The sequence below is a fragment of the Neltuma alba genome, unplaced genomic scaffold (assembly GCF_004799145.2).
Source record: "Neltuma alba isolate B1F8T4 unplaced genomic scaffold, ASM479914v2 tig00010670_pilon, whole genome shotgun sequence".
Taxonomy (NCBI): domain Eukaryota; kingdom Viridiplantae; phylum Streptophyta; class Magnoliopsida; order Fabales; family Fabaceae; genus Neltuma; species Neltuma alba.
Window position 1 is genome coordinate 201727 of NW_021635513.1, and position 25628 is coordinate 227354.

At 36.4% G+C, this 25628-nt stretch overlaps 1 protein-coding gene and 2 pseudogenes across 1 annotated transcript; all 3 read left to right on the forward strand.

Annotated features, from left to right (window-relative positions):
* Positions 1-5829: 5829 nt before the first annotated feature.
* On the forward strand, positions 5830-8042 carry LOC114758114 (cytochrome P450 82A3-like; annotated as a pseudogene).
* Positions 8043-12906: 4864 nt separating this feature from the next.
* On the forward strand, positions 12907-15994 carry LOC114758115 (uncharacterized). Its single transcript, XM_028947127.1, has 5 exons — positions 12907-13283; positions 13799-14165; positions 14303-14682; positions 14947-15376; positions 15599-15994. The coding sequence occupies exons 1-5, from the start codon at positions 12907-12909 to the stop codon at positions 15992-15994; spliced, it is 1950 nt and encodes a 649-aa protein (XP_028802960.1).
* A 4819-nt stretch (positions 15995-20813) lies between these two features.
* LOC114758101 (cytochrome P450 CYP82D47-like) lies at positions 20814-24524 on the forward strand (annotated as a pseudogene).
* The last annotated feature ends 1104 nt before the right edge of the window (positions 24525-25628 follow it).

The window sequence follows — 25628 nt, forward strand, 5'->3', positions numbered from 1 at the left end:
TTACACCACGTCTCTCCCCTCTTCTTTATGCATAATGGAGACAAATAACGGGCTAGATCGCTTGGCCTTTAATTTTATCATCTATCTGTTTTTGCTTTTCTGATCATAGAGATCTAATGAGCAGAGGTTTTTTATGACTCGAGCATTTGATCATCAGCATATATCTTTTATTATTATTGCACTGTTCTTGGAAAGCATATTGAGCAATATTATTATAAAGGGGGCGAAATCCAAAAACAAGGAGAGAGAACAAATGGGCGAGGAGGGTAAGCTCAATTTTTTAGCCTTCAAATAGTGTGGCACGCACACACAAGTGCATGGACAAGACTAAGGCATCATTTTTGAATGCGTAATATAATGAGTCGATATCGATGATACATTTAACTCAAAACTCCATATTCTGTTTCTGAAATTGGGGTTTCCTTTTCCCTCTTTTACTCTTTGCAATTTGATTTGTGGCGCTTATCGATCCACTTACACCCTCAATCTCATCACTAAGCTCTCCTCTCTCCTAGCTATTATGTTGTCTCCATTAAGATTATGTAGGGTTTGTTATAATAATAATGCAAGGCAGTTCAAAAAGAAGACATGGCAATTGACTGACGTACTGCAGTTATAACTATGCTTATTATTTTTATGGATAGACATGGGAGAAAGAAGAATGTAACTAGTTTTGCTCTCAAAATGGTGCATCGTTGGTAGTTGATCCCCATTCAATATGACATCACGACTCCCAACCACATTGTGTTGCAAAACTTCCCCAAACCAATGCCTCATAAATAACTCTGCACCGCCTCTGCTTCTGCTTCCCTCCTCTTCTCTATCTATAACTCTGACGCACGTGTAACTGATCATTAATAATGGAAACTGTTTAAATAGGAAACCAAAATGCCCTCACACCTACCCAAATTAACAACCCATGATAACAAAAATATACCAATAACACCATCAAATTAACAACCCATAATATTTAAACAAATTTTTATCGAACAGGTAGAGGTTAAATATATATGTAATTAAAATAATTCTGATTTTATGTGTGTGTGAGAGAGAGAGAGAGAAATGAATAAAATAACAATGTTAAGAAGTCTTCCATTGACTAAATAATAGGAAAATAGTAATGTTAATAAGTTTTACATTAACTAAATGATGGAAAGAGGGGGTTCTAGGAGCCTATATATAGGTAGTAGTAGGAGAGAGTTAACAATGAATTAAATAATTTTTAACAAAACTGAGATAGTCTCAATAAAGTGATGTTTACAAGTTTGTGAACCGTTGGATTGGGCTGCAATTTGATCAGCTGGTCCTAGACTTCATACTTGTTAGTTTTAATGGTTGGATCATCAATTCAATCTCTAAGTTATAAGTTATTAGATACGTTTTTCATTTATTTTTTTAGCTTTGATAGATAGAATACTAGATGGTAAATTAGCGTTTTTAAATTTGTTAACTGTTGGATTAACCTAAAATTTAGAGAGTAAACCTGTGACATATAAGACATTAAATTGAACAGTTGGATTAATAATTAGACTTGTACAATAAGAATAAATTAACTCACATTCAGGTTATCTATCTAAATTCTTTGAAGATAGAATATAAGCTATAAATTGAGGATTCTCTATCTAAGTTATAAATTTGGTGATTCAAATGATATAATTTAATAATTAAAGATAATGCAGGTTAAGGGAACCTAGGAATTGAATATAAATTATCATATATATGTTCTAATCCCAAACCTTAGAAAGAGCCTGTCGAGTAAGAATTTCGAGTGATAGTTGAAGGTATTAGATGGAGCGCTAAAGACTAAAAATTTGTGATTAGTTTACTCTAATACTGAAGAGATAATGTTTTAATTTCAATTGTACATATAAATACTACTATGACATTTTTGAGTACGGGCCTCGTTTGTACTTGACTGTTAGCTAGCAGCCCAGGTAACTAAATTTCTATCTGTTACATACTCTGGTATAAGATTGGTGACTGATTTTATAACCAATTTTTGTATACATATATTATGTTTTGTATGAACTGTCTTGTGGAATGCTATTTTGAAAAAAAGTTGAAATATTTGTATTGTTAGAAATTAATGATTATGACTAAGATATTATTTTGGAATTCGTTTGATCATGCATATAAATGTGTTATTGTGAACCCTGTGCATTTGGTTTGGTTGGAGGAGGAATTGATTGGAGTATACAGATATAAACATGTCACGTGGTATCGGCCTCCATACGGAGCTCTATGGTTGGCCACTATTATTGTCTCACTAGTTTTTCGAGAGACTGCGACACTCCACTAGTTCTTCGAGGGTGAGCTTGTCAGAGTAGCCAGTCAAATAGAAAGAATTTAGCCTAGAGGTCCAGTCGACAGAAATAAGGAGGGTATAAGAATAGATTTAGGTTCATGGATTGCATATGACATGGTATATTTATTTGATATTTATATCTTTTGAATAAAATGAAAATTATATTATCTCTTTTAAAATTTATCAATTGCATTAGATTAGCAGAAATATTTGACCTATATGGTTATTGTGAGTTTATCTATTAAATAAATGTATATTGATTGTTATTAACTCTGTGTATCCCACCCTATTGTTTAACATTTTTCAGGTGAAAGCTTTAGAGAAGGGATGTCAAGGAAGGCTCAGGAGGAGTAAAGCTATATTAGCGACTTGTAGCGTCTCCTCAATTTATGAGCTATATTATATCCTGTATATTGCCACATTAGGATAAATTGTTTTTAATTGATTCATGCATTAGTATGTCTTATGTCCTTTGAGTTGTACTATTGTGGTATGTGTTCTGGTAGTTGGCAAGAGGTCCGGGATCGCATGTGATTTGTTTATGAATTTATTATAAAGTATTAATTAAGATTTAATTCTTAATATTTTGATTTGTGAGCTATATATATGTTGTTTTATAACCATATTAAATGAGATTGATCCTTTCTTATATATTGTGTATTTGAATGAGTTAGGAAAAATTCTTTTATCCATGATAAGATGTATGATTGAGTGCTGCTCTTTTCTATCACAGATAACAATATTATATAATTAGTTAATGTAGATCATTGTGATATAATTTGAGTTTATATTTGGCATGATTTGATTATAAAAAGTTATTTTTTAAAGTTACTATAGAAAAGTTAAGTTTATCAGTTTATTTAGAAAGATTGTTTCAGTTTGTAATATTACTCAGAGTGCACGTGTGTACTGTTTACCTGCCATCTCAACTAAAGAGAGACCTGGAGCTTGTTAATCTGGTTTTATTTTCAACTTCTTTGTTTATTTTAACAATAAATTTGCCAGGATAAACAATATCACCGGAAGCATAATGGCTAAGTCATTGTTTTCTTATCAATAGTACTCGCAATAGATGCATAAAATATGTACCAAATTCGTGATGACAGGTGAGCGAAGATATTATCCGTACCTAATTAGGTGAAATGTTCCGTAGGTTGTCACGCGCAATTCAAGAAAACGACGAATGAGTTGTGTTATATATGTTTTGATAATTATAGGATTTAGTATATATTATCGGTCCTTATTATAAGACCCAATTGACTTTTTATTTGGTCCTAATTATAAGACCCAATCCATTTTCTCTCTTATATTTATGCATTTTTTCCAAGATAATCCTTCTAATAATGATAGTTTTAGCCAATATACTTAATTAGCAAGGATATTTTAGGAATGACACACTTATTTATATAAATAACCAACTAACTTCCTTAATCTCCTCAAATAAGTCAATTGGTCTTATAATTAGGATAAATAATGAATAGAAGTATTATATATCTTTTTAGTCGGTGATGTCACTCTAGTAAAAAAAAAAAAAAAAAGTCAGTGATGTCAAACTTTGGCAAAAAAAAAAAAAACAAAGAAAGACAGGCGATTAATTCAAAAGCTATCGGGAGAAAGTTTTATGGGGAAAGGCGGTGAGGGTAGGTCTTTCATCCCTGCTTCTCTACATTTTCTTGTTCTCTCGTTCATTTGGTTGGCGCTGTTGCCGTTAGTTCTTAAGTTCTACTGGCAAAAGATGACGCTTCCATCCTCTGGTAATCCTCATCATAGAGTCTTGCAAGAACCACCACCTTTTTATTCAAGTTCAGTATGGGCGAGCTAAAGACTTAAAAGTGATTCAGTCTTGAGGCCGGGAGGTATTTGGATATGTTTAAAAGTATTTTTTAAAAACATTTTTATACATCATAAAAAACTTATTCGTATGTTTACTTCGTATATTATAAAATTGCTTTTAAAATCATAGTTTGGTTTCTTTCTAAATATTCCCTCAGTGATATTAAAACTATAGTTTGGTTTCCGGTCTAAATAGTAAAGGGTTCAAAACAAATTTGGGCTTCGAGTGAAACCAAGGTCCGCACAATATGGGGGAGCATTTACGACCCAAACAAATACAACGAGAGCGACCCTGTGGGCTTCAATAAGTGGTTTTTCGGCTTTGCTCGTTATCAAGCCCCTTTTCCTCGGATAAGGAAGTACCATTTTCATCCATCAATTTGCCTCTTTTTTCTTTCTTTTCCCAGCTCACTAGTCTGCCTTTTTGTTTCCAAGACATTGTCCCGCCTCTTATGTACTGGTTTGAAAAGTTAAAGTTGATTTAATCGCCTTTATTGCAAAGTATGATATGAAATGCTTTTTAGCTATTAAACTTAAAAGAATAATAATGGAATATACAGATAGAAAAATACAAATGTTGAAAACACAACACATCATGGGACTGTTCTGCTTTTTGTCTCCTTCCGGAGCTCTGCAGTTCTGTTCCTTTTATCATTCAATTTTCACCATAAGATCCTCCTCATGACAAGATGTTTACTCATATTTGTTTCCCTTTCGTCCTTGTGTTTCCCCCCTTTTGTGTCCGTCATGACCGAATAAATGACCCTATGTTTTTTCTTTTACGCAATGTGTATAAAGTATTAAAGTATACACTGTTATACTATTTGGAAAAAATTTTACGTCAATTTACTTATATACATTATAACAAGATTCTTGATCATATATGACTATACATCCTTTTTTATTTAATCTAAATTTATAATTAAATGCTATTAAATGGTAATATTTTAAAAATAAAACACATGATCACGTGTGATTGGAGAACTTGACATAATGAATATAAGAAATTTGATGTAAGTATGGTCTATATTATTTACATACATGTATATTTTTCTGATTGAAAATTTTAATTTTGCTGAAAATATATTTTATCTTTAAATTTGAAACATTGGAAATAATAACTATTACTTGAAATATCACGTAAATAAAAAAAATGAAAATAATGTAACTAAAATAAATATGTAAAAATTTATCCTGAAATATAAAAAAAAGGCCTTTGCACTCAGATTTTTATAATTAAAAACATAGAATCTAACATCCGGAGTCTTACTAAAGGGTGACATTCAACCGTCTACATTTTGTAATTTTATACTGAACAATAAAGAGAAAATTAGGAAAAAAAAATTATTCAGAATTTTATTAGGCACAGAGATTACTAGTACCTTTTGACCCGATGAGATTGCTAGTGCCTCAAATGTGTAAATTTCCAGAGTACCAGCACTCTTTTATAATGTCCATCAATCAGGACTTCTTTTCCAGATATTTATCTATAATATCATTAAAAAACTTTAATAAAATCTTGAGCAGTTCCTCTCCGACTATCATTATGATATTAACTTGACTTCTCGAGTCTTGATTTCGACCTCCCAATAAATTCACCCCTTTTCGACAAGCAGTAGTTGCATTTTTTTCTTAAATAATTATCTCTTGACCATTGGTAGAAGCCATCCAGCACCACAAACTACAGAGCCATGGACTTGACGATAATCTTCCGGCGATCAACCGTTCCGTTCAGCATCCTTGGACTAGTAATCTTTGTCTACGCTATTTTCTCCATATCAAGAAGCCGCGGGAAAAAAGCTACGCCCACAAAGCTGCCACCGGAAGCTGGCGGAGCGTGGCCTGTGATTGGTCACCTCCACCTCTTAGGGGGGCCACAGCCACCACATATCACTTTAGACAACATGGCCGAGAAATACGGACCAATCTTCACAGTGAGGCTTGGTGTTCACCCAACCTTGATAATTAACAGTTGGGAGATGGCCAAAGAATGCTTCACTGTGAACGACAGAGCCTTTGCTAGCCGTCCCAAACTCGTAGCCTTCGAGGTCATGTGCTATAACTTCAGCATGTTCGGCTTAAGTCCCTACGGAGATTATTGGCGTCATGTGCGGAAGATCGCCACCCTGGAGGTCCTCTCCAACCATCGCCTGGAGATGCTCAAACATGTGAGAGAGTCCAAGGTTAAGTCAATCATGAAAGATACGTACGATCGTTGGTTAGAGTTGAACAAGAATGATCAGAATATAGAAGCAGAGCCTCTGTCATGTGAGATGAAGGAATGGTTTGGGGAGATAATCTTAAATGTTATGTTTAGAATGGTGGTGGGGACGCGTTTTGCTGAGACTGAAGGGAAGGAAACGACACAGAAAGCACTGAGGAATTTTTTGGATCTGAGTGGAGCGTTCATGATATCAGATGCGTTGCCGTATTTGAGGTGGCTGGATTTGGGTGGCCAAGAGAAGGCCATGAAGAAGACAGCCAAAGAGTTGGACCAATTTATTCAATTTTGGTTGGATGAACACAGACGAAAGAGGGACTCGGGTTCAGGGCAAGCAGAGCATAAGCTCGGTGGCTTCTTGGACACGCTTGTTTCCAGCGTTGATGATGCTGAAATGATCGATGGCCACGATGCCGATAGTATGATTAAAGCTACATGCCTGGTCAGTCCTTCACGTTTACTTCTAAGCTCTTTTAATTTCCATTGCTTTTGCTGCGAATTCATACAGTGTTACTCATCTCGTTGATGTTGCTTCTCTAGATATGCAGACATAAGTATATGAACACATGATGATATGTTCTGTATATAGGCGGCAGGGGCAAAGTTAGGCAGCCACTTTTGACAAAAATACACTAAATATGACCATCCACATATTATTCCAAATTTTCTTTTCCTTCTTCCTTTGGCATGTGTCCAAAGCGTGTATATTTTAAAATATCCAATTGAAAAGGGAATCTGAAAATAAAGAAATTTGAATGAAATAGGATCCTTTTTGAGCTAGCTAGACTAAACCTGTTAAGAGGCCAGACTTGTGCTCCTGTAAAAAAATCCGTTCTCTTCTCCCCTATACCCCTGACAAGTGACAACCTTACAAGACCGGGCCTCGCTATACATAAATATGATATTGGAAATCTCCAATATTGTTGCGCTTTTTTGCCAATGAAACCGAATATTTCTTAAATCTGCAACGATTAAATACTAGTTTATATGTGCTTATGCTGACTGGTTATCACTGAGGCCGCCAATTCTGCAAAATTGAGAGTTGAGTATGAAATTTGCAGGCCCTAATTGTAGCCGGAGCAGACACAACAGCGGTGACGCTAACTTGGGCTCTTTCATTACTTATGAACAATCCCGAAGTCCTAAAAAAGGCAGTAGAAGAGCTAGACACAGGTTGGAAGAGAAAGGTTAGTGGTGGAATCAGACTTAAGGAACCTGCCTTATCTGCAAGCAATCATAAAGGAAACCATGCGCCTGTACCCAGCCGCACCACTTAGCCTGGTGCACGAGTCTATGGAAGATTGCACTGTTGTTGGCTACCGCATACCCTCTGGCACTCGTCTCTTGACCAATCTTTCAAAGCTCCATCGGGACCCACGAGTATATGAAGATCCATTGAAGTTTAGTCCCGAGAGATTCCTAACTTCCCACAAGAATGTTGACTTGAGAGGCCAACATTTTGAATTGATTCCTTTCGGCTCTGGCAGGAGAATGTGCCCTGGAATCTCATTGGCTCTCCTGATGACGCAATTAACACTTGCTAGTTTGTTGCATGGCTTTGATATTGCAAGCCCTGATAATGAACCAGTGGATATGAGAGAACAGGGTGGGTTGACGAATATCAAAGCCTCACCACTCCAAGTCCTTCTTACCCCACGTCTCTCCCCTGATCCCTATGGATAAGAGGAACATTGGTGAGGCTTTTAATAATGTGTTTGTTTATAATTAAGGTTGTCCGACTGGGGGAAGCTTTAGTTATTATAATTTATAGCTTTGACTTGTGTAGCATATGATACTTTTGATCGTGAGTGTTTGACTTGTATATTAAAAAGCCAGCTAGATTTCAAATAAGAAACTATATTTAGCTATTTGCACATGCAATTCTGTTTTCAACATTTTAATAGCTTGTCCTCTGGCACATGTGCCTGACATATCTAGTAGTTGCCAGTTGGCTCTAGACATTCAGTAATATGAGTCAACCCACTAGTTATAAGTTAGTCCGTGACAGGTTCAAGAATCGACTGGCCAGTTCTAAAAAGATCAACTTCTGGCGGGTTGATATTTTACCAACCCCGGGTTGGTGGGTTAGGCCTGTCAACCTGTCACTTTTTTTTTTGTTTTTAGTTTTTTTGTGCCTTTGGTTTTTTTTTAATAAAACTTATTTCAATTCTTAAACACCTAAAATAAAATATGCATATAGAAATTATTATAAATAAAATATGAAATCCAAAGTTTCAAACATTCCAAATTCCAAAATATTACTATAAGCATACATAATACATCATTCTAAATGATTAAACATACATCCCAAATTAAAATATAACAAATCTAAATTAATAATAAGACAAATGTAATATCCTAAATTAATTTTTAGGATTTATGTAAAAATATATATAATAATATTTTATATTATTAAAAAAAAGTAAAATTAAAAAAAAAAAAAATATTTTATTATTATAATAAAATAATAATATTTTATTAATATTATTTTAAAAAAAATTGAAAGCTCACGGCTTTCCACCGAATTCGGTGGAAAGCTGAGGTTGGAAAGGGAAACGTTGAAAAGGGAAGGAGAAAATGGGGGAGAGGAATTAATGAGGGAAGAAAAAAATGAAAGGTATTTAGGGAAATGAGGATAAAAGAGGGAGAGGAAGGCTGAATGAGTGCGTGCTGGAGAAGAGGAAAGAGAGTTTTGTGTGTGTGCGCAAGAGCGAAAGGAGCATACCGGTGAAAGAAAGGGCAAGCTTTGAAGATATTTTAGGTACATAAAATTATCTCTTTTCATCAAACTTTCTTCATAAATATTTCATATATATTTTATGCTTCATAATAGTAGTATTACCCTAGTGATTAGGAAAATTTTGAGACTTATATATGATATAAGTATTGAGTTTTGACAAAAGATGACTATAGAAATTTAGAAATAAATAGTTGTTAATTTTAATCGGTTTAGATTTCTCTATTTGCTAGTTTTAGTATTTAAATTAATTTATTTAGTGGAAAATCTGTTATGTATGAGATATACCATATTTTTACCGATTAAATTTAAGTTAAATAATTTATTTGGGTTGTTTGATATATTATTGAGGTTTTAATCGGTTTTAGTTTTATTTATTGGGTGACTGGAGGTTTTAAAATAATTATTGTAGCTAAAAAGTCTATTATTTATGGAAATATATATATATATGGTAGTTGTACCATTAAAGTTTTGATTAGATTATTTAGTTATAAATATTTGAAGTATTATTGAATTTTTGATAGTTTGATTTTGAGGTTTAAACTTAAATGAAGATTTTTAGATTTAGAACATAATAATTTTATATTTGGAAATTGTTGAAAATCCTTTTTATTAAGGTAAATAATTTGGAGGTGGTAAATAAATAATTTGGGGTTGTTAGAAATTTTAAGTTGTTCTAAAATACTTAATAATTTTTGAGTTATGAGAGTTGCGGGATTTAGAGTAAATTTAAATAATATAGAGAAGTTTAATTAATTAATTAATTAGTTTATATTAATATGTGGTTATATTAATTGTGTAGATTAATTATTGGTTGAGCAAAGGATTGACCTTGTGGTAATCCTAAGTATTGCTTTGGCGAGAGGTAACCACTTTCCACTTGTTATATGTGCTAATATGTTGTTTGTGAGTATTTTGCTTTTTTAGAATAATATTTGATATTTGGAACTTGAGTAGATATGTTATATCTTTTGAGCTATGAAAATTGTCTTGTGGGATTTTTGGAATTGTGATTGAGAAGTTTGGAAAAGATATATGATTTATATCTTATGGATTATACTGAGAAAAGATTGAGACATTTTTATTATATTGTGAATGATTGGTTGTTATTTGGATTTTGGGATTGAGTCCTATCCTACCACGTGGTAAGGCCGCCATTGGTGCACATTGGTTGGCTTCTTCTTTCGTCCCCCATAGTGAGGGATAGGCCTTTGTGGCTTCTTATTCGTCCCCCAAAGTGAGGGATAGGCCCATATGTTTGATTGATCCCCCAAGTGAGGGATAGACTTATGTGGCTTGTGTGTTGGCCCCCATAGTGAGGGTTTGGATGATTGAAATTATATTTCTATGGATATATCTATAGTTCTCGAGAATTAATAACTGTCCCACTTGACACCTCACGAGCACGTGTTAGTATGTATGATGAGTTGGAAAGTTGGTTACTGAGGCGTTTGTCTCACCCCGTGGTTTAACATTTTCAGGCGATAGTTCAGGTGGTGGCCCATCAGGGAAGGCTCCGGAGGCATAGTGTGCTGTTATAGCTTGTATAGCCTCCCTGCTTTTGTTCTATGTGTTGACTTGTTATATATTGCCACATAGGGCTCATCTACTATCATGATGTAAAATAATACTTTTAATTACTACTATCTGGTATGATAGGGCCGTGAGGAGGTCCGAGACATTTTAGACTTTGCGTATTACACTGATTTGATAGTGTTGATTTTTGACTAATGGGCTCTATGACTTATATTAAAATGTTTTATCAGTTCGTGTGTTTGAAAGTTAAGTTTGGTTTGGGCTAACGGTTGAATGATATTTCTGGACTTTGAAAGTCCAAGGCCCAAGTGAACGATTGATGTGGCTCGTAATATAAGTTTATTTCTTTTAACCATGATAGCGATTTTAAAATTTTAAGGTTTCTTCTTTTCTATCATGGTTAATCATTCAAATAAATTGTTGGATTTAATCTAAAATGGTTTTGAAAGAGCGGTTGTCACAATTTGGTATCAGAGCCTAAATGAAAAGATTTCTGAGTTTAAGGATCGTGGATTTAACCAGTGGCAAATGATATATTGTGATGCATATAGCATATATTTCTACCTAGTAGTCTCACAATTTGGTATCAGAGCTTAAGATTCTGTGAAGTGGGTTGCATTACATTGCATTTAGTGGCAATATATAATAATCTCACATAACCTTCCCTGTTACTTTGTGTCTGTGTTTGTCCTTACTTTGTGTTTCTTTTGGTGGGTTCCATCCTTAGGTGGGGAGGATGGTACGGACACGATCCCGACAAACGATCAGGGTGGAGATGAATCCACAAACCCACCTAATCAACCACCGAATCCTTTGCAGTTTAACCAGGAGACTTTACTGCAACAGTTAAGGGAAGTGGTAGTTACGGTGGTAGATGAGAGAGTAAGAAAGATGGAGGAAGATTTGAGAGTCAAGAAAGCTGTGGAAGAGTTTGAAGGGAGTGGGCTTCCTGGACCGTCTGTGGGAAATTCTGTCACCCACAGGGGTTCTATTGAAGGAACCAGAGAAGAGAGTAGTTCACAAAGGCGACCAGGAAAGAGGAAGCGGTGAACCTTAAAAGCGTATGGAAGGACATAGAGCGGCATCACCCAAAGACGTTTGATGGGGGTATGGATCCTGACAAAGCTGAGGCTTGGATAGATGACATGGAGACAATATTTAAAGCTTGTGGCTGTAATACCTACCAAAAGGTACAAGCAGCGGTAGTTTTACTGAGGGATCGAGCTAAGAGGTGGTGGAGGAGCGTAAGCGGCATAGATGACTCGGGGATTACTTGGAACGAATTCAAACAGATGTTCTTTGATCACTACTTTCCCCCAGCCATGAGACAAGAAAAAGAAACAGCTTTTTATGCTCTTCGACAAGAGAACATGCATGAGGATGAGTTTATTGCCAAGTATATTGACCTCTCCAAGCATGTTACCTACCTGCAGCAGAATGATGATCCAGAGTGGATGGCCCGACAATTGATAGAACGGGCGAGGCCAGAGTTGAAACAGCAAATGGCCTTATATGAGTTTAAGAGTTTCGAGGATGCCTGCACGAAACTCAGGATGACAGCTCGCAGAACCCGAGAGGTAGAGGAGAGCCGACGTCGGGATAATCAGGGCAGATTCTCTGGTTTTATGAGGCCAATGGGAGGAATCAATAAAAAGAATAACTACAGTTATGGGGGCTCAGGTAACTCAAGCAGAGGCAAGAGCCAGAATCAGAAGAATTCAGCCCGTGGAGGCTTTATGCAAAGGAGACAGCCTCAGGGGAGCCGTATAGGGGAGATCGGAGTGTCCACCATGAGCCTGCCAGATCTACACCAAGTGTTAGTGGTCCTTGCATGAGATGTGGGAGAAATCACCCAGGACAGTGTTGGGAATGCTACCGATGCCATAAGTTCGGACATATAGCTCGCAATTGTCCAGAGACGCAGCAGCAAACTCCTAGTTTCAGATCCACGGTGCCGGGAGAGTTTTTGCTTTGACTAGAGAGGAAGCTGGTATGTCTCCTAATCTGATTAGAGGTACTGTCTCTCTTCAAGGACATGATATACCTGTGTTGTTTGATTCTGGTGCCACTCATTCTTTTATTGCTGCGGAATGTGCTCAAAAGTTTAAATTTCCAATGCATGATTTGTCTTACATGTTGAAAGTGTCAACTCCAGCGGGAGCCACTGTGTTAACCACACAGGCGTGTTTAAGTCTTGTGCTTAAATTTGAGAATCGTGAGTCTGTGATTGATTTGATTTGTCTACCCCTCAAGGGTATTGATGTGATTATTGGTATGGATTGGCTATCAGCAAATAATGCCATTCTGGATTGTAAAAGGAAGATAGTAACTCTTCCTTTGTGCACTACGATAGTTGAGGCTATTAATGGTCGTTTGTGGTTGTCTGCTACTCAAGCAACTAAGTGTATTCAGAAGGGTTGTCAGGCGTATGCTGTTTTCTTTTCCGTTAGTACGGATAAAGAAGTTGGTATAGACCAAATCGAGGTAGTAAAGGAGTTTCCTGAGGTATTTCCTGAGGAAATATCCGGTTTACCTCCTGAAAGGGAAGTTGAATTCTCCATTGAGCTAGTACCAGGGACAGCTCCAATTTCTAAAGCACCGTACAGAATGTCACCTTCTGAATTGGCAGAGCTGAAAAAGCAAATCGAAGAGTTACTTGAAAAGGATTTATTAGACCAAGTGTCTCACCGTGGGGATCACCAGTACTGTTTGTGAGAAAGAAGGATGGGAGCCTGAGATTGTGTATAGATTACAGGCAGTTGAACAAAGTGACTATCAAGAACAAATATCCTTTGCCTAGGATTGATGACTTGCTAGATCAATTAATGGGGTCAGCGGTGTTTTCTAAGATTGACTTAAGGTCGGGATATCATCAATTAAGAGTTAGAGCAGAGGACATCCCGAAGACGGCCTTTCGTACCAGATACGGACATTACGAGTTTCTAGTAATGCCTTTTGGTTTGACGAATGCTCCAGCGGTGTTTATGGACTATATGAACCGGATCTTTAGGCCGTACTTGGACAAGTTTATTGTGGTGTTTATAGATGATATCCTGATATACTCTAAGAACGAGGAAGAACACCGAGAGCATCTTTACATTGCATTGCGAATATTGAGGGATCATCAGTTATATGCTAAGTTAAGCAAGTGCGAGTTCTGGCTTAGAGAAGTGAAGTTCTTAGGCCATGTAGTATCTGCCGAGGGAGTAGCTGTTGATCCTAGCAAGGTCGATGCCGTATTGAAATGGGAGACACCAAAATCTGTGACGGAGGTACGAAGTTTTGTGGGCTTAGCTGGGTATTACCGAAGATTCATCAAGGGATTTTCTCAGATCGCCATGCCTCTAACTAAGTTGACCAAGAAAGACCAACCGTTTATCTGGAGTGAAAAGTGTGAGGCGGCTTTCCAAGAACTGAAAGCTAAGTTGACCACGGCTCCAGTGTTGACTATTCCAGATCCTAGTAAACCGTACACCCTTTACACTGATGCTTCACTTAAGGGTTTAGGGTGTGTCCTGATGCAGGAAGGAAAGGTGGTTGCCTATGCATCTAGGCAATTAAGGCCACATGAGGAAAATTATCCTACACATGACCTGGAATTAGCGGCGGTGGTTTTTGCATTGAAGATCTGGAGGCACTACTTATATGGATCACAGTTTGAAGTCTTCAGCGATCACAAGAGCTTGAAGTATTTAATAGATCAGAAGGAATTAATAATAGACAACGTCGGTGGATGGAATTCATCAAGGACTATGACTTTGAGCTTAAGTATCATCCAGGTAAAGCCAATGTGGTTGCAGACGCTTTGAGTAGGAAAACGGTGCATGTGTTTCACATGAGTTTGGAGGAACACTACTGCTTAGAGAGATTGAGAGATCTCCAAGTGGTGCATGAGGCTCCAGCCACTCTACAATCAATTTTGGGTGATTATGAGTTTTTTCGAGACTTGAAGGTTGCACAGATGGAGGATGACCGGTTACTAAGCATCCGAGAGGAAGTAGAGAACCATGGTATGCCTGATTATGAAATTGGTGAAGAAGGAATCCTGAGGTACAAGAAGAGGATTTGTGTCCCTAATAATGAGGAAATCAAAAGGACTATTCTAGAAGAGGCGCATCGAAGTAATTACACGATACATCCAGGGATAACCAAGATGTACCAAGACCTGAAAAGGAACTACTGGTGGCCAAAAATGAAGAGGGATGTCACGGACTTTGTAATGAAATGTCTGACATGTCAAAAGGTCAAGATAGAACATCAGAGACCTCCAGGACTATTAAAGAATCTTGATATTCCCCAATGGAAATGGGATAGTATTTCTATGGATTTCATTACTGGTATGCCAAGAACCCCGGCTGGCTATGATGCGATATGGGTAATTGTAGATAGATTGACTAAGTCAGCGCACTTCCTGCCTATCAAGAGTACTTACTCTTTAGAACGATTGACAAAGCTGTATATAGATGAGATTGTTCGACTTCATGGAGTGCCAGAATCTATCATTTCAGATAGGGACCCAAGGTTTACATCGAACTTCTGGCAGTCATTACATGAAGCCATGGGCACCAAGCTCAAGTTTAGTACTGCTTATCATCCTCAGACTGATGGACAGACTGAGAGGACGATTCAGACTCTCGAGGACATGTTGAGGGCTTGCGCTATAGAGCTAAAGGGTAGTTGGGACACTCACTTGTCATTAGCTGAGTTTGCCTATAACAACAGCTATCACGCTAGCATTCAGATGGCACCATATGAAGCTTTGTACGGGAGGAAGTGTAGATCTCCACTTTGTTGGACTGAATTAAGTGAAAGAACAATTATTGGCCCAGATTTAGTGGACATCACAACCAGAAAGATTGAGCTGATCAAGCAGAAGTTGTTGATGGCCCAAAGTCGACAGAAGAGTTATGCGGATCGTCGAAGGAGACCTTTAGAATTTGAAGTGGGTGATCATGTATTTCTGAAGGTTTCACCTGTTACTGGTGTTGGTAGATCCATCAAAGCCAAGAAGCTTACACCCCGATTTATGGGTCCTTATGAGATTTTGGAGCGGATTGGACCTGTTGCATATCGAATTGCGCTGCCGCCACATCTTTCCAGTTTACACGACGTGTTCCACGTGTCACAGTTGAAAAAGTATCATCCTGATCCGTCTCATGTTATTGAACCCGAAGAGGTCGAGTTGCGAGATAATTTGACCTATCCAACAGAACCAGAGCGGATTTTGGACGTTAAGGATAAACAATTGAGGAACAAAACTATCCGTCTTGTTAAAGTCTTTTGGAAGGGCATGAGTCCCGGTGATGCTACTTGGGAGACAGAGGAACGGATGCGTTATGAGTACCCTTACCTGTTTTCTTAGTAAGCACTTTGAGTTACTTTTGTTTTATTTCTTGTGTGTGGTTGTTTGAATTTTGAGGACAAAATTCTATTTTAGGTGGGGAGAATTGTAATATCCTAAATTAATTTTAGGATTTAAAAAAAAAAAATATTAATTAAAAAAAAGTAAAATTAAAAAAAAAAATATTTTATATATAATAAAATAATAATATTTTATTATATATTATTTTTAAAAAAAAATTGAAACTCACTTTCCACCGAATTCGGTGGAAATGAGCGTTGAGGGAAGGGAAACGTTGAAAGGGGAAGGAAGAAAATGGGGGAGAGGAATTAATGAGGGAAGAAAAAAATGAAAGGTAGTTGGGGAAATGAAGGATAAAAGAGGGAGAGGAAGGCTGAATGAGTGCGTGCTGGAGAGAAAGAAGGAAAGAGAGTTTTGTGTGTGAGCGAAGAGCGAAAGGATCCGGTAAAGAAAGGGCAAGCTTTGAAGATATTTTAGGTACATAAATTATCTCTTTTCATCAAACTTTCTTCATAAATATTTCATATATATTTTATGCTTCATAATAGTAGTATTACCCTAGTGATTAGGGAAAATTTTGAGACTTATATATGATATAAGTATTGAGTTTTGACAAAAGATGACTATAGAAATTTAGAAATAAATAAGTTGTTAATTTTAATCGGTTTAGATTTCTCTATTTGCTAGTTTTAGTATTTAAATTAATTTATTTAGTGGAAAATCTGTTATGTATGAGATATACCATATTTTTACCGATTAAATTTAAGTTAAATAATTTATTTGGGTTGTTTGATATATTATTGAGGCTTTAATCGGTTTAGTTTTATTTATTGGGTGACTGGAGGTTTTAAAATAATTATTGTAGCTAAAAAGTCTATTATTTATGGAAATATATATATATATATATGGTAGTTGTACCATTAAAGTTTTGATTAGATTATTTAGTTATAAATATTTGAAGTATTATTGAATTTTTGATAGTTTGATTTTGAGGTTTAAACTTAAATGAAGATTTTTAGATTTAGAACATAATAATTTTATATTTGGAAATTGTTGAAAATCCTTTTTATTAAGGTAAATAATTTGGAGGTGGTAAATAAATAATTTGGGTTGTTAGAAATTTTAAGTTGTTTCTAAAATACTTAATAATTTTTGAGTTATGAGAGTTGCGGGAATTTAGAGTAAAATTTAAATAATATAGAGAAGTTTAATTAATTAATTAATTAGTTTATATTAATATGTGGTTATATTAATTGTGTAGATTAATTATTGGTTGAGCAAAGGATTGACCTTGTGGTAATCCTAAGTATTGCTTTGGCGAGAGGTAACCACTTTCCACTTGTTATATGTGCTAATATGTTGTTTGTGAGTATTTTGCTATTTTTAGAATAATATTGATATTTGGAACTTGAGTAGATATGTTATATCTTTTGAGCTATGAAAATTGTCTTGTGGGATTTTTGGAATTGTGATTGAGAAGTTTGGAAAAGATATATGATTTATATCTTATGGATTATACTGAGAAAAGATTGAGACATTTTTATTATATTGTGAATGATTGGTTGTTATTTGGATTTTGGGATTGAGTCCTATCCTACCACGTGGTAAGGCCGCCATTGGTGCACATTGGTTGGCTTCTTCTTTTTCGTCCCCCATAGTGAGGGATAGGCCTTTGTGGCTTCTTATTCGTCCCCCAAAGTGAGGGATAGGCCCATATGTTTGATTGATCCCCCAGAGTGAGGGATAGACTTATGTGGCTTGTGTGTTGGCCCCCATAGTGAGGGTTTGGATGATTGAAATTATATTTCTATGGATATATCTATAGTTCTCGAGAATTAATAACTGTCCCACTTGACACCTCACAGCACGTGTTAGTATGTATGATGAGTTGGAAAGTTGGTTACTGAGGCGTTTGTCTCACCCCGTGGTTTAACATTTTCAGGTGATAGTTCAGGTGGTGGCCCATCAGGGAAGGCTCCGGAGGCATAGTGTGCTATTATAGCTTGTATAGCCTCCCTGCTTTTGTCCTATGTGTTGACTTGTTATATATTGCCACATAGGGCTCATCTACTATCATGATGTAAAATAATACTTTTAATTACTACTATCTGGTATGATAGGGCCGTGAGGAGGTCCGAGACATTTTAGACTTTGCGTATTACACTGATTTGATAGTGTTGATTTTTCACTAATGGGCTCTATGACTTATATTAAAATGTTTTATCAGTTCGTGTGTTTGAAAGTGTAAGTTTGGTTTGGGCTAACGATTGAATGATATTTCTGGACTTTGAAAGTCCAAGGCCCAAGTGAACGATTGATGTGGCTCGTAATATAAGTTTATTTCTTTTAACCATGATAGCGATTTTAAAATTTTAAGGTTTCTTCTTTTCTATCATGGTTAATCATTCAAATAAATTGTTGGATTTAATCTAAAATGGTTTTGAAAGAGCGGTTGTCACAACAAACATAATATTACAAATCACAATCAAATGCTCAACCATGAGCCATCATTCAATGTTGATATAGTTCGACAAATGATATGAAGATGTAAAATTATTTGGTTAAGCTTCATAAGTAGAATCACCTTCTTTTTGCCCAACTAACTTTGCCACAGGTAAAATTCATAATACAAAGTAAAAGATATATTACATTATGGTAATTTTAAATAATAAGAATGAGATAAAGGATCAAAAGAGTAAACATAATTATATTTGAAGGGAGGGAAAAAATTTAAAAATAATAATAATAAAACGGGTTGGCATGCCAACCCTGTGGGTTAGCCTGCCACGGGTTCGGTCTTGGTAGTTATGGATTCAAAAGATCCGTTCTAAAACAAACCTGATTTTCATCAACCCAACCCTTCACTTCTAGGTGGGTTGAGTCTGCGAACTCAACCTATAATACCGGCTCTACTTCTCACTAAAGGGGCCAATGTCTTACATGGTTAGTCTTGTTATAGCAGTACTACCTCCCGTTCTTAATATAAGAACGTGTTTGATTTTTATTTTAGTCATAAATATAAAACCTCAATCTATTTTATCTTTCATGTTTATCTATTTTTTTAAGGTGGTCCTTAGTCCTTATAATGATAGTAGTTTTAACCAATATACTTAATTAATAAGGATATTTTAGAAAAAATAACACCTATTTATTACAAATAACTAACTTAACTAGTTTTATTAATCTATTCAAATTAGTCACTAACTTTTATATTAAAAAGTGAAGGTAGTATTAATTTATTGGAAGAAAGAGGCTCCCCCATATATACTCGTATATATCCAGAATTCATTGTTTACCTGCCTTCTCAACAAAGAGATCCCTTGGAGCTTCTTAACGTGGTTTTGTTTTCAACTTCTTTGTTTCTTTTAACAATAAATCTTGCAAGAAAAACAATATTCATAACGAGTGTCGAGTTTGTTGATTAAGTGATTATTAATACCTGCCACGTGCCAGTGCGTTTAAAATTAAAATAAATGCACTGAGACCGTCTTCATTATGCTTTTAATTTTAGTGAAAACTATACATTTGCAAAAAAATACATGAAACATTCACCATATCTGTGGTCACAATCTGACGGCTTTAGTGCTATCATTAGCATGGTGCACTCATCCCTGTACACTGTAATATAATCTATTCAAAATTCAACATTACTAGCTAAGATTTAAAGTCCTTAATCTACAATTTTTTTTTAAAATGCTAGTTAAGGATTAACTTTTTAAAAAATCATTTAAATTAAATTTAAAACAATCTAAACAGCCTAAATTAAGAAAAGTACCCCATGATAAGTATGGAATCAACTTCTAAATCTTATTCTCAAACAACTAACAAGTGGACGGTTGGACGGACGCGTTTCCGGTTTGGTTCGAAGCATTAGACTGTCTAAATGGTTAAGCTGGTTTCAACCGTTTAGAAACCACCTTTTGAGCTGGGAGCCAGATTTAGACCGGAAACCGGAACAGTCTGATAAAAACCGGACGGTCAGATATGAAGAAGAAAGTGAAGGGGAAACAATGGGAAAAAATAGAACAGGAAAAAAAAAACAGAAAGGAAGGAGAGAACGACACATTAAAAGAACAGAAATAAAAAAAAGGAAAGAACAAAAACTTATTATCAAAAATACTGTTTCTTTTTTTGGCTACTGAGAAATCAACAAAGAAAGCCGCGGGCAAGATTAACCGCTTTAAAAATTGAAACACTGAAACCCGGAGCTACTTGATGAAAGAGAGCAGAGAGGTGAAAAAGAAGAGAGAGAGAGAGATAGGTAATAATGAAACAGAATGGAAATGTAAGGTTAGGTTTTATATGACATATATTGCATTGCTTTTCGTTTTCTTGAGAAAAAAAAGGATACAAATATGAGGATAGAGTATATAACATTTTTCCGGATCAATCAATACAAGATCTAAAAACTGTTTGAAATAGCTTATAAGTAGTTTATAAATAATTTTTTAATAAGGATTTACAAAATATAAGACAAACATGTGAGAAAAATTTTACCTTGAGTTACATAAAACATGCTTATCAAGAATTTCTTAAACCCTCCCCCAACAGGCACCTAATATCTAAACTAAACATTACAATAATCTTTGTTTTTCGGGACAGTTGTCAGTTGGTCCACAATTTTTTAGATTTAAAACAAAATTAAAAATTAGCATGTGAGGTGCCCCCGGCCATGTGGTCCTCCATTTTGTTAGTACTCTGATTTTTTAATTATTTAAGAGATTTCTTCTTTAAGCATGACATCATTTCAAAGCGGTCTCTCTCATCCTCACTTTGCAGGGAGCCATAACCACTCAGCGGCACCAGAGATACCGTGGCCATGGACCTGACAGTCTCCACCCAATCAACCCTTCCGTTTGCCATCCTTGGATTCTTTCTCTTTCTCTATGCTATCTTCTCCGTATCAAGAAGCCGCAGAAACAAAACTACGCCCAGAAAACCACCACCAGAAGCAGGCGGCGCATGGCCTGTGATTGGGCACCTCCACCTCTTAGGCGGGCCAGAGCCACCGCACATAGCCTTAGGCAAGATGGCCGACAAATACGGACCAATCTTCTCCCTAAGGCTCGGGGTTCACCCAACCTTGATTGTGAGCAGCTGGGAGATTGCTGAGGAATGCTTCAGCGTACACGACCGAGCCTTCGCCGGCCGTCCCAAAATCTTAGCCTTCGAAATTTTGGGCTACAACTGCGGCATGTTCGGCACCAGTCCCTACGGACCCTACTGGCGTCACATTCGCAAGATAGTCACCCTCAAGGTCCTCTCCAACCATCGCCTAGAGATGCTCAAACATGTGCGAGAGTCCGAGGTTAAGTCGGCCATGAAAGATACGTACGACCGTTGGATGGAGTCGAAGAATAATGAAGGCGGTGGGAATTCGCAATCAGTGTCTCTTTCATTCATGAAGAAATGGTTTGGAGATAATGGTTTGGAGATATAACCTTTAGTGTTGTGCTTAGAATGGTCGCGGGGAAACGCTTAGATGAGACTGAAGAGAACAAAACGGCACGAAGAGCACTGAGGGAGTTCTTCAAACTGATGGGAGAATTCGTGATATCAGATGCGTTGCCGTATTTGAGGTGGCTGGATTTGGATGGCCGAGAGAAGGCCATGAAGAAGACGGCCAAAGAGTTGGACCAATTTATTCAGTTTTGGTTGGATGAACACAGACGCAAGAGGGACGCCGGTTCAGGGAAAGCCGAGCCTGAGCTCGGTGACTTCATGGACGTGCTTCTTTCCATGGTTGAGGAGGCTGAAATGATTGACGGCCACGATGCTAATACTATCATTAAAGCCACAAGCCTGGTCAGTCCTTTAATTTATTGTTTTTTCTACTCACGTTAGGACGACTTACTTTTCTCATCTCATTGACTCATTGGAGTTCTATCTAGCTAGGTGCGTGCACACCCACTCAAGCTCCTCCCCGGGGAGTGGGGGCCCCCGAGGGGGGGGTGTTAGCGGACAAATAGCATCAAATGCCCGTATACGTAACACTATTTTTATTCTTAACATAAAAAAATAGTTTTATTTTTAATTTAATTTTACATATAAGATTTTATTTTATTTTATTTTTTATATTTATCTATTTTTAAAATAGTCTCTATAGTAATTGTATATATTACATATTTTATCAAATAGTATTTTAATAAAGACAACACATATTTTTTTTGTGTAAAGACAACATATATTTATTATAAGTAACTAATTTAACAAATTTATTTAATCTACTCAAATTAGTCAACTAGTGTTAACTTATAAATCAATTATCAATACAGACAAAAATTAGTAACTTAGGGGATCCGTGTCCGTGCATGTAATTAACTGAATTATATTCTTTTATTTTTCTTCACTTGGGGTCCATCCAAAATACTTGATATGTTGCTGGTAAAAAAAAAAAAAACTAATTTGCTAGTCCTTATAATGTTACTTAATTTTAAATTAGATCCTTACAATTTTTTTCTTTTTGGAAAAACTAATTTGCTAGTGCTTATAATGTTACCTAATTTTGAATTAGATCCTTGCACTTTTTTTTTATCCCATTCCTATTGTTTGTTCCGTTAGTGGTCTGAGTCCTTCTATATGTGAGACTTTGCATTTGCCGTTAGATTCACTTGACTGGAAGTAAAGTGGCTTTTTTTTTTTTTGAGTGAGCAACCATCTTTCCATCTTAGCCTCTCTCTCGATCTCTCTCCCTCTTCTACTCACTTCCTCTCAGCCAACACCATCATCTCTCTCTCATCGGTTGTGTTCTCTCTCCCACTATCATAATTTTTATCTCCTCTTGAGCTTCTGCCTTTTCCTTCTTTATCCCCTCCAGTGACGGCAATACTTCCCGGTCGCCGCACCTCAGCCGGCTCATAGAGATGAGCTTCCTCCTCCTCCATCTTATGACCCCCTGCTTGATTTTGACAAAGCGAAGAATGCTCGCCTGCAAGTGATTAACAACTGCATCCCTTTGCTGTATCTAAATGAGAGCGTTCTGGCATTTCCAAACGATCAGAAAGGTGATGGCTTTTTCCTCCACAAACTACCGCCGCTTCCCCTTTGGTGCTACAGCCACGGCGTCACCGTCGCTAACTAAATCACCATTCTCTCCGACACCAAGTTCCCTTCGAATCCAAATAAGAGTATCATTTCAAGAGGACTGCTGTTGAATCAATCTTCTACCAAATTCACGTGGTTCCACCTCGTCAATTGCTCTTTGTTGCAAGGAATTATCCTCGCCACTAGACTATGAGCCACTAGAAATGGAGTTTCGACTAGAGGGTTCATACTTATCCCCCCATCATCTGAAACACTGTGAAGCTTCTTGAAGAGGAGATAAAAACTATGATGGTGGGAGAGAGAACACAAACCATGAGAGAAAGAGAGATGATAGTGTTGGTTGGAGGGAAGTGAGCGGAGAGGAGGGAGAGAGATCGACGGAGGCTGAGATAGGAAGATGGTTGCTCACTCAAAAAAATTAAAATTGCCATGTCACCTCCAATCAAGTTAAACTAACGGCAGATCCAAAGTATCACAAACAGAAGGACTCGTACCACTAACGGAGCAAATAGTAAGGATGGGATAAAAAGAAAAAAAAAATACAAGGATCTAATTCAAAATTGAAGAAAAATATAAGGATTGGCAAGTTAGTTTTTCCAAAAAAAAACTTGATATGTCAAATAGCAGCATTCAATTTATGAATTGCAAATTTCGAAGGCCAGCTTCCAACGAAAGAAATACTTCTATATGTGTGCTCATACGCTGCCTGGTTTCCATTCACTTGGGCTAATCTTTGCCAAATTGAAAGTTGAATGGGAAACTTGCAGGCCCTGATTTTGGCTGCGACAGACACAACAGCAGTGATACTAACTTGGGCTCTATCTTTACTTCTAAACAATTCTCAAGTCCTAAAGAAGGCAGTGCATGAATTAGACACGCAGGTTGGGAGAGAAAGATTAGTGGTGGAATCTGACCTCAAGAACCTGCCTTATCTTCAAGCAATCATCAAGGAAACCATGCGTCTGTACCCAGCCGCACCACTAAGTGTGGTGCACGAATCTGTGCAAGATTGTGCTGTGGCTGGCTATCACGTACCCTCTGGCACGCGTCTTTTGACCAACCTTTCAAAACTCCATCGAGACCCACGAGTATTTGAAGATCCACTGGAGTTTCGGCCAGAGAGATTCCTCAGTACCCACAAGGATTTAGGCTTAAGAGGCCAGAATTTCGAGTTCATTCCCTTTGGAGCTGGCAGAAGAATTTGTCCTGGAATCTCATTTGCTCTCCTAATGATGCAACTCACGCTTGCTAATCTGTTGCATGGCTTTGATATTGCAAGCCCTGATAACCAACCAGTGGACATGCGAGAACAAGTTGGGCTCACCAGCATGAAAGCCTCACCACTTGATGTGCTTCTTACCCCACGTCTCCCTCCTCATCTCTACGGATAAAACCAGACATTAAGGGAGGATCAAGCAATAATGATAGCACCTGCATGTTAGCTGCATATATCGGTATACTTGAGACATGCACTATTAATAAATAAACACCTCTCGTCTTTTCTCTCTCAACATATAACCAAACTAGCATGTAATATAGGATATGTAGTCTAGCGAAGCCAAGAGCAGAACAAGTCAATATGAGGCTTTTAATAACTTTTTGTTTCTTTCGTATGATCATAATGTCATGATATATGAGTATCCGATTATTTGACAGTTTGATAGTAATTTTTCCCATAAAATGCAAGCTAGTTACATCGTCTTTTATAGATAAATGCCCAATGGTCACATGTTTGTCACTGAGATCATCAATTACATATAATTTAATAATCATACTTTTTTATCATTAATTTATTTATGTACTATTGTACTGTGATAATGATCACGCGACTTATGAATAAGATAATTGCCAAGAAATCAGGGCCATGCGGCTTCGAAGAGGACACGTGCATGTGGATGATTTGTGCATAAGGTGCCCTGCGCCGAAAGGCGCATTGGCGGAATTCTGTGCTGACCATACGAGGATACGGCCAAATTCTGATTCCCTGTCAACAAATTCCATACACAACCGTTAATATATATACTCCATGGTCCTAATATAAGACCCAATCCATTTTCTATATATTTATGTATCAAAATAATCCTTCTAATAATATAGTTTTAGCCAATATACTTAATTAGCAAGGAATTTTAGGAATACTTATTTATTATAATAACCATAACTTACCTTAATCTCCTCAAATAAGTCATTGGGTCTTATAATTAGGACCGGAGAGTATATTATATATATATATAAAATAAACCGGCAGAGAGGTAAGTTAAACATCAGTACGTTAGATGAAGTCAAACTAAGATCAGATACATCATAACTAAAATAATGTAAGTTTTAGTTGTATAGTAAATATTTTAGATAAAATAATATCTTCAATCCTAAATATAAGCTCGGAGAAGTAATATAAGAGCATAATCATAATATAAACAATTTTAAATAATAAAAAAAGTACTAAAATTAACAAATTTTTAACTTTTTATTAATAAAAATGTACATCCTTAAAATCTTTTGATTTTAAATAATTTATAATATACATAAACTTTATTTTGTTTAAAAATAAACTGTTAAAAAATTGGAATATAGAGAATTTTTGGGTCAG